This window comes from Sinocyclocheilus rhinocerous, unplaced genomic scaffold, assembly GCF_001515625.1.
Source record: "Sinocyclocheilus rhinocerous isolate Xijiao unplaced genomic scaffold, SAMN03320098_v1.1 scaffold1386, whole genome shotgun sequence".
Classification (NCBI taxonomy): domain Eukaryota; kingdom Metazoa; phylum Chordata; class Actinopteri; order Cypriniformes; family Cyprinidae; genus Sinocyclocheilus; species Sinocyclocheilus rhinocerous.
In genome coordinates, this window is record NW_015660628.1 from 49,399 (window position 1) to 64,088 (window position 14,690).

At 35.9% G+C, this 14,690-nt stretch overlaps 1 protein-coding gene across 1 annotated transcript in view; it reads right to left on the minus strand.

The window, feature by feature from the left end:
* Positions 1–14,690, minus strand: part of LOC107725403 (Krueppel-like factor 7) — a 42,304-nt gene that overhangs the window by 10,239 nt on the left and 17,375 nt on the right. Inside the window, exon 2 of the mRNA XM_016534647.1 lies at positions 3,939–4,560. Coding sequence (XP_016390133.1) covers positions 3,939–4,560 — 622 coding nt within the window. The remainder of the gene's footprint in view (positions 1–3,938; positions 4,561–14,690) is intronic.

The window sequence follows — 14,690 nt, forward strand, 5'->3', positions numbered from 1 at the left end:
TATTCAAGTTTATATATATATATATATATGTATATATATATATTTTTTTTAAAGCTTATTTATTAATTTATTTTAAAAGCCTATTTAGTTGTTTATTTTAAATAGCCTTTCATTTATTCATTAGGTTATTAGATTATTAGGTTTTTTTTAATTAAAAAAAATTCAAGCAACATTAATTTTTACTGACATGATATAATGTTAACAAATAACCAAGTAGTTTCAGGTAGGAAGTGCTAGCATTTACAACACATTTGTTTTACCCATGCGATTGATTGATTGAAAATGATCATTCATTCCTTCATTTATTCAAGTTTATATATATATATATATATGTATATATATATATTTTTTTTAAAGCTTATTTATTAATTTATTTTAAAAGCCTATTTAGTTGTTTATTTTAAATAGCCTTTCATTTATTTATTCATTAATTAGATTATTAGGTTATTAAAAGCATATTTAGTTATTTGTTTATTTTAAAATGGTTATTTTATTTATTTATTTATTAGGTTATTTATTTAAAACGATTTATTTATTTATTTATTTTAAAAGCATATACATACATATTAAGTTATTTGTTTATTTTAAATGTTCTTTATTTATTAGGTTACCTATTTATTTATTTATTTATAAATACTATTTATTTATTTTAAAAGCCTATTTAGTTATTTGTTTATTTTAAATATGTATTTATTATTTGTTTTTAAATACTATTTATTTATTTATTTTTAATTTAAAGCTTTATTTATTTATTTTTAAAAGTTTATTTATTTGGTTATTTTAAAGCTTATTTATTTATTTATTTTAAAAGTTAATTTATTCATAAAAAAAACAAAAAAAAAAACTACATTTAAACATCAGTTTTACTTTGAAACAGATACCACTATGGAAGTAAAATGGACTGTGAATTAATTTTGTGTCGACTTGTTGTTTAGCATGAAGAACCTTCCATGACGGCCACACTTTCATTCTGAGCCGTAAAAACAACAACAAGCTATATTTAGATCAGAATTTGAGCACTAAATTGCGTTCCCTTTCACACACATTCACAAGCTAGCCACATTAAGCAGGACAGGTTTAGACCTGTGCTCCCTGCGACTGCAGCACCAGCCAATTATAAGTCAGGGAGGCACGGATGCTCGAGTTTGTCGCCTAGCAACCAGGCAGGAGCGTAATGTAGGAGGCAGCAGTGGAGCCGGCTCTATCTGGCATCGTCTGTCCCTCTGTGCCACCAGCCAATTACGGCTCATACTGGCAGGGGAGGATGCAGTTGCCTGGCAACCGGAATGTTACATGATACACGTATGTACAAGTGGATATATGTGCATACGCGCGATGGGAATGAAAGTGCATGGACGAGGCTAGCGGTGTAAGCTGAAACTAGCACCGAGACCCGAGAATCGTTCCCAATTATAGAGTCCCGTTCAGAGACACACCAGTTGCCTGGCAACTCCCCACCCCCATCACACAACCTTTCCTCTCTCACACACACTTTTTCTCTCTCTCTGCACCCTTACAGGTGCCAGAGTCTTGCTTAATTACATTTTCTCAGTTAAACTGCAGACAGAAAGACTCATTATGATCTGTGCGGCTCACGGCGGCACCAAGCAGAAAGCCATTTTCTGCCTTTCACCGCTCTTCCAAGTTTTTTACGAATCAGACTTTGTTATAATGGAAAGCAGAGCAACAGACAAAGTGGAAACGAGTGCCGCCACGTTCCTCTCTTCACCCCTCTGCATCTCCCTGAAAACCCACTCTTATCTCGTTCCCGAACGCCATTCATAAAACGCTCCAGAGGGCAATGTCATTTCCATTCACGCTGCCTTAGTTTCTGTACAAATTTCAATCACAGAATTTGTCCAAGTAATAACGCCTCCGAAATAGGATTTCGCTAATTGCAAACGAGTTGACGAATCGCTTTGGCATCAGATTTGAACGCAGCTCATTTGCTGCTTTGTTTTTTGGACGAATGCAATACGGAAATACAGAAATAGCTCAAGGACTACATCTAATGAATTATGCAGTTTTACTTAGCAAAAAGAAATTAAAATTTGCATTATTGTGTCAAGCAAGCACAACAGCACAGTTTAAACTGATTTTTTCCTGCAAAAAGTATATAATATAATATAATATAATAATATGTTTTTGAGTAAAATCATCTAAACATTCTATAATATATTGTTTGGTATCTGAGTTTAATGCAACTCATTGCTTCTTTCCTTTTTTTGGATAAATGCAATATAGAAATTGAGAAATTGATCAAAGACTACAGGGCTAATGAATAATTAAATTTTAATTAGATTTTTTGGCGAAAAATATATTATATTATATTATAATGGATTTTGATATTTCATAAATATGTACAGATATGTAGCTCTCAAATATTATTTGTGTTCCAACTTCCAATATATTTAACATATGTTGTCTCATTCACATCAAACATGGTGTGACACGTCAAGCTTGACTATGCACAAATTAGATTTAAGAACTATGGTGGACAGAAAGATTTTCAGAGAATTCTTACTTAAAGCTACTATAAGACTTCCGGAAGCTTGGAAAGTGCACAAGTCATATCAAATACTTTTATGGTGCTTTCTTGTCCTTTTTGGACCTTGAGAAGGTGTCCTGGTATTCTTGTGCATTCTGGACTGTCAATCCTTGTGTCATAATATATACGTCCTAAACACTTTCTAATACATCAGAAGGGAGCCATTAACATGTGGCATGTTCTGGTTTCAAGAAATGGGGATCTGCTCTGGTGTGTTAACAGGCGTGCAGTAGACATAGGGAAATATACAGGCGAGTACGTCTCATTCCAGCCGGTCCATCCATCATGAGGCAGTTATTCACTCCGTGGACAGCTTTGGGACAGCAGTCTGAGTGCTTTTGGATTGAGATCGAAGAGACAGAGAATTATGGCCATTTCCTGCACCATTCGAATCTGCTGAGGAAGTACTGTCGCAACCTTGAGAAAATGTTTGCCGCCGAGGGGCCGGACAGGCACGCTGCCATGGCAACGACGAAGTACCATTAATTACATCAGCTTGTCGTTTATTGTGTAAAATAAGATTGATTTAGTGAAATAAAAAATTTATGATAAATGTGGTGGAATTGACTGATTATTTCTACATATATCAAGTTATTACTGTAAGAGCAGGTTAAGTGTTTATAGCTGCAACTAAACTAAACAATTTATTAGATTAACATACACACATATACATACACACACACACACACACACACACACATATATATATATATATATATATATATATATATAATATGTATGTATGTATGTATAATATTGTTTGAATTAATGATTCAATGACTCACTCAAATAATGTCACTTGTTTCATTCCTGTATGATTTCGTTTTTCAGAACAAATCGGTTGAATGAATGATTCAATGCCTCACTCAAATGCAGTAATTTATCGTTCCTGAATAAATCAGTGTTTTAGAACGAATCAGTTCTACAAATGATTCAATGCCTCACTCATAAAGAAAGTCACTTGTTTCATTCCTGAATGAATCAGTACTTCTGAACAAATCAATTCAATAAATGACTCAGTGACTTACTCATAAATACAGTTAATCGTTTCAATCAGTTTTTCAGAACAAATCGGTTGAATGAATGATTCACTCAAATGTAGTAATTTGTATTGTTCCTGAATAAATCAGTGTTTCAGAACAAATCAGTTCTACAAATGATTCAATGACTCACTCATAAATACAGTTAACTGTTTCATTCCTCAACAAATCGGTGTTTTTGAATTAGTCAGTTAAGTGAATGATTTGCTGACTCATTAATTCAAAGCCGGTCTACTTGCCACCTACAGGGGAACTTTGCAATATGCAGGACAAGTCACTGAAAAATGGGAAAACATCAGCACAATAATCACTGCAAATAATTAATGAATTACAAAAATATATTCGCCTACCTGTATGTGTCCTCTGATGTGCCTTCAAATGTGAACTCTTGGTGTAGACCTTCCGACACCCGTTAAACTGGCAGCGATGGACCCTCTTCTTGTTCTCTGCCATTTCACCAGCTCCCATGGTGCAGGTGGCGCCCTGTTCCCCGTCGCTCTGTGCTCCGCTGCTGCCATGCTGGGGAGAAAGTGGGACCGGGTGGGCCACCACGAGCTTGGCAGAACTCAAGCCCACCTTTCGGGCCACTAGCTTGAGCGTGAGGGTCCCGTCGGGCGAGGCACTGAGTGTGTGGGTGGGTTTGACTAAGTGACGGCCCAGTTCTGGGGACGAGGGAGGTGTTAGGGAGGTGACGGCGTTCAGCTGGGCTGCGTTGACCCCTAAGGTGATGTCTGGAGAGGTCACAGTAGAGGAAGTGGAGGAGAGAGTTTCTTTGCGTGGGGTGAGGCGAGGAGGAGGAGGAGGAGGAGGACTGGGGGGGTTGTTGAGGCTGGGAAGGAGGGGGTCTAACAGGTCTTCATCCACATCTTCCTTCATGAAGGAGGGGGTAAGGAGGCCATCTAGTTCCTCGTCAAAAAGGTCAGACAGCCGTTTGGGTTCCGTCTGCAGATAGCGTTCCAACTCCAAACATGTCTGTGGAAAAAGATTTAGGTGTTTTTATTGACCTGAACACTGCATATGATTTGCCATTCTTGTACACGCAACACCTACACATCATAAATGGCACAATTTATTAATATAACCTTTATGTAAAGCCATTCTTACATAGATTATTTTTGTCGTTCCATTGACACAAAATGGTACAATTTAATGTCAAGACTTCATAAAAATATAAGACTTCAATAATTTAATAATTTATTCTTAAAAAACTTCATGTAAAGCATTTGTAAAACCAATCTTGTGACAATCCATACTTACATAATTTTTTTTCCTAAATTGTACATGGTTTTTCAATTAAATTTTATAATGTGTCAGTGACCTAAAACCATTCAGATTTTATTATTATTAGTATTACTATTATTATTATTTGTAAAATGATGCTTGATTTGCAGTTTTCTTCATATAAAACGTTAAGCATTCGTAAACCATTCTTATGACAATTATTTGTAAAAACCATACTTATGCATGTTTTTTTGTAAACTGACACATAAATTGCTTACTTTATTCACAGAACCTTTATGTTAAGCTTTCGTAAAAACATTCTTAAATTAATCATCCCTTAAACAGTTTTATTTGTAAATTGTCACCAAGAATGCAATACATTTTTCGTAAAGCATTCTTACATTGTTCATAAACGGTCATAAAACAAAGCCATTTTTACAGAAACCATTCATAAATCATTTGCATAAAATAATTTATGTTAGAATTACATCCGTATTTGCACACATTTATTGCGCTGGTTTCATGATTTAGTCATCAGTCAAAAATCTACTTTACATCCTTTAGGTGCTAGTAATATGGCCTCAGTCCTGTCACTGAGATACATCTAAAATGTAGTTGTTACTTGACACCAGATCCATTTCTTCTTTTAATATCACTTTAAATATCACATTTACACTTTGTTTGTACCTATTAAACAACTCAAGCAATTAAATGAAAGATAAAATCATCCAGGCTAATCTAACTCATTAGCGCTGCGTGTAAAGTAATGTGATTTTTCTTCAGACTAACCCCTTTCTGGACTTTTAACTGGGTACTGAGACTGCTACTGCATATCATTTGCTTCAGCAGGTCTTCAGGAATAGATGGTTACACTGTGATTGATTACACAGGCTAGACTGGAGCTCTCTGGAGCTGAAGAAACAGACCTGGCCTGAATTGCTTGTTAGAGCGGTTTATGTGGAGCAAACAGAAGGGGAGAGAGAGAGAGTGTGTGTGAAAGAGAAAGAAGCCATCAGACTTGGATTCTTCCATTTTGGATGGGTTTTTATATTTCAGTCTAAAGAATTGTGCACAGAACAGCAGCGTCAACACAATACGATTTAATGGCAACTTATGAGCCGCTACTACTCCTTTAAGATACTTCAAGGGGCCATATAAAGGACAATTAAATGTTCTTTATTTTGAAATTAAACAACACAAAACCTCTTCCAGTGTACACTATTTTAAAACTGTAAACTGCTTAAAAAAACTGTAAAATGCTCTTTTGCAACTGCTACACGTCATATATGACCTTATTAAAATATTGGGTAGAGCCCACGTCAGACTGTGCACCATTAACAGTCTTTTATGACTGTATGCTATATATATTTACTAGTGCTGTCAAACGATTAATCGTGATTAATCACATCCAAAATAAAAGTTTTCGTTTACATAATATATGTGTGTACTGTGTATATTTATTATGTATATATAAATACTAACGCATGCATGTATATATTTAAGAAAAAATATGTTGTTTATATATTAATAAAGGATATTGAAAAAAAACCCACTGGAAGCAGAAAGATGGTAATGCAAAATTAAATTACAAAAACAAACTAATAATTCCCCCAAACATAATTATAACTAAATAAATAACATTTTTGTGAATATCACTAATAATAAAGGATGCTACAATATTGATGCTAAAAAAGCTATGCAATACTAAGTTACAAAACAAACAACAACAAATAACACACACACACACATATATATATATATATATAATACAACAATAATAATAATAACAAATACATTTGTAAATAAATACAAATTTTTTTATTAAATTGTATTATTTATATTACATAAAAGAAAAAGAAAAAAAATTGTTAGTTTCAAAGAATGTTTTTTTTGTATATTGGATAATAAAATGCTTCTCCTTTAAAGTACATTTTTTGCATAGTTGTCTAAGAAGGAGCAGTAAAGTCAAGTTTTTATTTTCTGAAACGTTTCTCATAACATGACCCAAACCTTTTACAAAATCATAAAGAACAGTAACCTATCATCTCAGACAAACTGGCCTCTAGCTATAAATGTCTCGCTTGAATCTCTGGCTCTAAACACGACGGCGGTTCGGAGCAGCTTCTGTTGCTAGGTGATGTTGTTTGCTTGTCATTTTATGAAAGGAGCGTCTGTCGTTTTTTCTCAGCGTTAAAAGCATTTTAATGTCTGCGCTGAACTGAAGGTTTCAGAAGTCAGGTAAACAGAGCATAGCTGAACTGACATTACCTGAGACGTCACCCGGAATATCTAAACACGACAGAAGACACTATAGTTAGAAGACACAGATCTTCGCATAACCGTCTCCGAGCAATCTGCTAAAGGAACCATCTCTCTCAACTCGTTCAAAATAAATATTTGCATTTCTAAAAATCTGTTGTTTTCCCTTTTACAAAAACACACATGGTTTCTCGCTGCGCCCTGAACTGATGGGTAATTAGTCACTTAAATGAAGCAGTAAAGAGATACTCTCCATTCAGTGAAAGCGCTGATGGGCTCGTGCATCTCTGTGCATGTTTCCCAGCTCAAACAATGACATTTAAAAGCCTCCACTCAGCACGCCGGCAGCGGTGCGGACTGTATGGGCCCTTTGGATGCACGCCGACACAGGAGGGATTGATTTTCTAATGTGCTATAGGGCTGCGGTGGTCTGGCGTGTCATGCCTGCATGCTGTCGAACCGTCACACGTATGACAGGAACACGGGCAGACTGAGTTCATGGGAGTTCACGTGAGCACGTCATATCGAGAGAGGGCAGACGTGTGCATATGTGTGTCGGGAAAAAGAGGCAGATACATTTTGAAGGTGAGGCGTTTGGGAGTCAGGTTTTTCTTATCGCTCTTTTGCTTTTCTCCGTCTCTTCGCCCCTCCTCCCGCAGGCCCTGAGGAAGTGACATTCAGGGGATATTGTTACTTAAAATGGCAGCAAATTCAATGCGTCCAGTGCCGTCTGGGTCGCTTTGGGCCATGTGATTTAGCGGTGCGGCAGACTGGATGCCAATCGAGTCGAAAGCGACGCTATAAAAGCTACCCGGCGGATTCGCAAATCTCTGACAATTTGGATGTTTAATCAAAACTGATCGCAACTCGGTTTGATAACAGATGGCTTGAATTTTTTAGTTGTAGTCCCTGTGTGGGTCAAACATGATCTGCGAGAGACTGTGACATAAAACAAACCTTAAGTCCCAAGTCAAGGTCATTCGGTGTCTTCCAGGCGTTTCATTGCAATCAGAAAGCCAAGCCAAGCTATTAGGTATTCATGAAACTGAGATGTATGAATTAGTATGAACAGATAGAGTGCCACACATAGTTTTCATCTGCAAAAACCAATTAGATGAAACGCCATTAGCATTACATAAGCTTTCTAAAAAACAGCTTGTCTAGATTGAATGAGAAACATTCAAGCAAAGAGCAGATATTCACAACCCAAGAAACAAGCTGTAAATAGGCAACAGTTAAAACCGTTTTACTTGGTGAATATTGTTTTTTTTAAAATTATTATTTATTTATTTGTTATTTATATTTTATAGAATGTATGAATAATAATAATAGCAGAATAAAATGATTATATTATAAACATAATATAATTGGTAAAAATCACAGCTAGAAATGGGCATGCATACTAGAGCAATGATCGATCAAGAACGCGTACTGAAAGGTCATAAACTTTTAATTTTTTATTTGGTGGTCCAATTGGTTAGAATTGGCCCACATGTTCTTTAGTTAAAAAAACAGCAGACAGAACTCTGGCATCTGAGATATATTTTTAACTATTTCCACTTGACATGCTGTCTTAAAACAATATTCGAGGCACGAGATGCTTATAAATATGGCAAGATGTGATGCAACAGTAAAACATGTTGTTCTGATGCATATGTACATTGACAGGCAATTTAAAAATAGCACAGAAAGAACTCGTTCTACACTCAGCTGATTGATTTGGAGTATTTAAGCAGTCAAAATGAACATCCCCAGTGACAACCACTACACTAATGACAAAAACATCACCGCAGAAACACAACAAACAAATGAAAAACATCATCTAACATTAACCAGGTGTGATGTTTCTTCTTTTTGTCCGATCTTGCTCCAAATATCTTTTAACTGGCTGTTTAATTGGCTCTTTTAATGCAGCAGTTTCAACATTTGCTTGTCGGCGAAAACCTGCTGTGCCAATATGCTAAAAAATAAAGGTTCTTTATTGGCATCTGTGGTTCCATAAAGAACCTTTAACAAGCATGGAAAATTTCCACTGCACTAAAGGTTCTTTCTATTGAAAAAGGCTCTTTAGATTATTAAAATGTTCTAGGCGCTAAGAAAAAAAGATTTTTTAAGAACCGATCACTGAAAGGTGCTTTTGGAAACCTACAATGTTCTTTAGATTATTAAAGGGGTATGTCTAATGCTATTTCATGCATTCTGACTAATTTACAATGCTCCAGTGTTGGATTCTCATGCTAAACATGACCAAAGTCTCAAAAAATGAGTTGGACGTATGACGGAGTATTTCTGTGCCAAAGACACTCCTTCAGGGTTTCTGAAAGTTATTTATTTATTTATTTTTTCTCGAGTATTGTCCTTCATGACATAAAGGGCAGAATTACTTGTATGGGCATTTCTCTAGCCTTCATCTTTCCCTCGGGTCATTTCGACCCAGATTTTTTTTTTTTTTTTACAATTATTAAAAAATTAAGTGTTCATCTGAGTGGTACAAGACTTTGTGACTTTTGTTCCACTTGAATTTGGAACACACACACAAAAAATTGAGTGGATTCGAAGATTTATGAGGAATGAATGGAACGTCGAAAAAATGAAAAAAATTTTTTTATTTATTTATTTTTTTTTAAAATACAAAATCTGACACAATCCAGAAAAAAAATGTATATCCAAATGAAGGGCTGAGACTACAGAATATTCCCAAGGCAAAAAAACCCACTTACATACCCCCCTACACGCGCACACACACACACACACACACACACACACACACACATAGAGACACACACACACACACACACACACACACACACACACACATAGAGACACATTATAACACGCATGATTAAGGAAAACAAGGTAAATAAAAATGTAATAAATTAAAAAAATCTCCCCAAAACATCATAAAAAACCTACATAAATTTTAAGAAAAAAATGGATCAATATAAGCATCCTGGACCAAAAAAAATAATAATTTCATTTTAGGCCTTCGGGTCATTTTGACCTGCGAGGGAAAGATTTGTTACAAAACGCGAGGGAAGGAAGAAGACTAGGAATTCTGGATCTAATATATATGGCTGGATCTAATGTTTTAGCCATAGTTAATTTAAGTCAATAAAGTTTTTGTTCCTGTTTTATTTATGTTTATGTCACAGCCTGCAGATGTTATGTCCACTTTAAACTCTTAAAATAAAGATTACAAAAGGGTTTTTTGCAGTGATGCCATACGAGAAACCAGTTTTGTTTCTCCAAAGCACCTTTCAGCGAACAGTTTTTAAAAGAACTGCTTTTTCTTGGTGTGAAGAACATTTAAAAAATCTGAAGAACCCCCTTTTGTTCAAGGTTCTTCATGGAACCAATCAATGCCAATAAAGAACTATAACACGCATGATTAAGGAAAACAAGGTAAATAAAAATTTAATAAATTAAAAAAATCTCCCCAAAAAATCATAAAAAACCTACATAAATTTTAAGAAAAAAATGGATCAATATAAGCATCCTGGACCAAAAAAAAAAAAAATTTCATTTTAGGCCTTCGGGTCATTTTGACCTGCGAGGGAAAGATTTGTTACAAAACGCGAGGGAAGGAAGAAGACTAGGAATTCTGGATCTAATATATATGGCTGGATCTAATGTTTTAGCCATAGTTAGTTAAAGTCAATAAAGTTTTTGTTCCTGTTTTATTTATGTTTATGTCACAGCCTGCAGATGTTATGTCCACTTTAAACTCTTAAAATAAAGATTACAAAAGGGTTTTTTGCAGTGATGCCATACGAGAAACCAGTTTTGTTTCTCCAAAGCACCTTTCAGCGAACAGTTTTTAAAAGAACTGCTTTTTCTTGGTGTGAAGAACATTTAAAAAATCTGAAGAACCCCCTTTTGTTCAAGGTTCTTCATGGAACCAATCAATGCCAATAAAGAACCTTCATTTTTATGAGTTAAAAAACAAACAAAAAAAACGCTCTTTTAAGAACTAAAAGGTTCTCTGGGAAACCTAAAATTGTTCCTCAGATTATTAAAATGGTTTTCACAATAGGAAAAACTGGTTCTCTGAACTGTTCACTGAAAGGTTGTTTTGGCAACCCAAAATGGTTCTTCTATAGCAACCTCTATTTTTAACTCTTTCCCCGCCAAACACAGAATTTTCCGGGTTTCTGTGTTTTCACCGTTTACACTCAGGGGCGCTATTACGCATCTCCTGAATGAGTCCAGAATGTGCTGATCAAAAACACAGGCGTGGAAGACGCAGAAACGAGCGATCTCATATGTAAGCATAATTATGCATATGGAAAATAATGCGATTATCAACAATAAACAGCATATAAATGAAAACTCCCTAATGTTATCCAGTGAAATGTCGATCCAGGAAGTGGTAAAGGACTGTGCAAGCTTTGGGGGTGCTGATGGAAGTGATCTACTGCATCTTTGCTTTGATCATCAGACCGAATATGATCCAGATGTAGTATTAACTAAAAATTTGATTTTCTTAGCTTTTTTTTTTTTTTTTTTTTTTAAAGTAGAGGCTCTGTTTATTTTGATGTATTGTTCAGACATTGAAACAACAAAATATTCTGGGGGCCATGAAATTTTAGTGAAAAGTTAAGAGTGTAGTTAGGATATGGTATACAAATAGTACACAAATAAATAAATCATAATAAACCTCAGTTGCATCTTAACTCCACCTTCTAAAGCGTGCATGTATCTACCAGTATCTAATGTCACTGGCTGCAGAAACCGAGCAAGTGAAGACCCCCTGCCGGCATCTCGCACCACGTCGTAGAAGGAGCGACTGTCAAACATGGTGAAGTTTGAACTGATAAAGTGAGTCATCTGTGATGTGCCCCGCAGCGAGCGCAGCTGAGAATATGAGAGCGAGAAACACAAGGCCCTTCACTGTCAGTCACTTAGGTGCCCTTTTTTTGGAAGCCTGTCCATCGTTGCCGATTTGTGACCTGTTCCTCGCCGCGGGTTTGGCGCGATCTATCATATGTAAAGTGACGAACCTGGCTCGCGATCGGTTGTTATGGCAGCGATGTTGACACGTCTGTCTTCTGTAGTCGAACCCGCTGCCCAATTATCTTTTCTGCATCTGTGCACCTGTGACAACATGTCACTTCCTCTTGCATCTCAGTACGGCCTCTAGCCATCGAACCCATCGCAATACCGCCGTATATCCGGCATAAACGGAGCAACGGGTGAGCGCAATATAAGACCGGCTATCGCTCGCACTATATTAAGTTTAATATAGGGTAATCTGATTTGAGAAAGGAGTTGGAGGTACCCTCATACAATCTTCCCCTCGCACCATGACGCTCAGCGGGAATACCGTCATGCGGCGCGCCAATTAACAGCGAAGCACTGCCTCCCTCCAGCAGACAAAGCTAATAAAACAAGCTGGTTATAAAAATGAATGAAGAGCCCGTGGAAGAGAAGCAGCATCGACATCCAGACCAAATGCAAACAGCTGTTAAGTGAGTTGACAGAGAAATGCTCTATTAATTTTTGGGAGATGATTTAGCATCAGCTGTCCCCAGCTAAAGGCCGTTGGCGGCGGAGAGGCAAAAACATGGGAACGGGGGTTATTTGTCAGGACAGGTTGTTGATCGCTGTCCTAGAACATTTGTCAAAAGGTCTCAAAACGTGCTTGTGGAAAATAATCTTCCTCTGCGGCTGGAACCTGCATTTCCAATTTCGAGAATGGAAGAATCGTTTGCTGCTCGGGACACGTGATGTTTCCATAGCGGCCTCCTTTTAAATGCATCTGCTCTTAGATGCATTAACTCTTGTGCTGTGCTGAAAATCCATTTCCTAAATGGGTGTTCCTGTGACCAGCCTTTTAAAAATAATATGCTATATTATCACCAAATCTTGGGACTCGATCCTTTTGTTAACTTTTTGAAAAACAAACACAAACCCTGTCCTAATTCAAAGAAAACAAGTTGGTAAAAGTGTTTATTCCTGTGATGCGCAGCTGAATTTTCAGCATCATTACTCCAGTCTTCAGTGCCACATGATCCTTCAGAAATCATAATATGCTGATTTGCTGCTCAAGAAACATTTCTTATTATTATCAATGTTGAAAACACTTGTGCTGCTTCATATTTTTTATGTAACTTTTCTCAGAATTATTATTTTATGAATAGAAAGTTCAAAAGAAAAAACATTTGAAATAGAAATCGTTTGTAACATTAAAGATGTCTTTACTGTCACTTTTGAAATTGAATACATCTATGCTGAATAAAAGTAAAAATTCTTTCCTTTTTTCCCCATACTTACCACAAAGTTTTGAATGGTAGTGTATCGTGGTTTCCACCAAAATATTAAAATTGTTTTCAACATTGATAATAAGAAATGCTAATTGTTTCTAGAGCAGCTAATTAGCATTCTGGAGTAATGATGCTGCAAATTCAGCTCTGCCATCACAGGAATAAATAAAAATGTAAAAATATATTAAAACAGAAAACAGTTATTTTAAATTGTCATAATACAGTATCTCACAATATTACCGTTTTTACTGTATTTGTGATCAAATAAATGCAGCCTTGGAGACTTCTTTTAAAAATCAGAATTATTTAAAACTTTTGATCTGTAGTTTGTGTATTTTATTTATTTATGTATTAGGAACATTATTCCTCTCTTTAAGTTCCTAAATGAGCAACGCAAATGGGTATTTGTTGCCATTCTGATCATACCAACTGTCTGATATGCCACATGCAAGCTGATTAACCTCTGGACACAACAAAGAAACCCTTCCAAAGGCTTTTTAAAAGACCAGGCCCTGTTAGATATACACACCGACTCTAGCTATCCACTTACTCCAATGACACCCTCCTGACGGATGGGCTTAGAAGTGAAACTCATCCAGCCTGTTCTCTGATCAGTCATTGATCTGTAATGTTAGACTTGGGCTAAAGGGAGAGGGGGACCACAAATGACCACCTGCCAGTACTTTGATTCAGGAAGGGACTGGCCAGCTGGCGGCACCCTGAGACACAATCCCCCTTCAGGCCGCGGCCGATCGATAGGACGGGAGGAATGATGGGGCCGTGCGTGATCTCATCAACAGTGGCCCTCACAACTCGCCCTGCCTCCCATTTACAGCCTCGCCAGGCGGCGCCTAAAAATAACCTACATCTCATCTGCAGGAAGCTTGCCGACACACACATTCGCACATAGTCTCGGACATACTCAAGAGATGCGAGAGCCAGACCTGACTTCAGGTTCAAAGCTGCTAAGAAGACTTTATAGTGCGTTAGAAGCATTTACATGACCAAGTTACTAAACATTTGATAGATAGATAGATAGATAGATAGATAGACACTTTTCCATCAGTATAATAATATAATTATTATATATAATTAATACAAATATTATAAATCATATATATAAATTATACATATTTTTCTGAGCAAGAATGCTATTTTATAAATAATTGTATTTAAATTATTATTAAATAATGATTATTATTATTATTAATACTACACTGTTATTAATTGAATAATTGTTATTCAATTTAATTATACAAAATAATTAATATATATATATATATATATATATATACATAGAATAAAAATTATACAAATAATTTATATATCATCATATTATATATATATATATATATATAT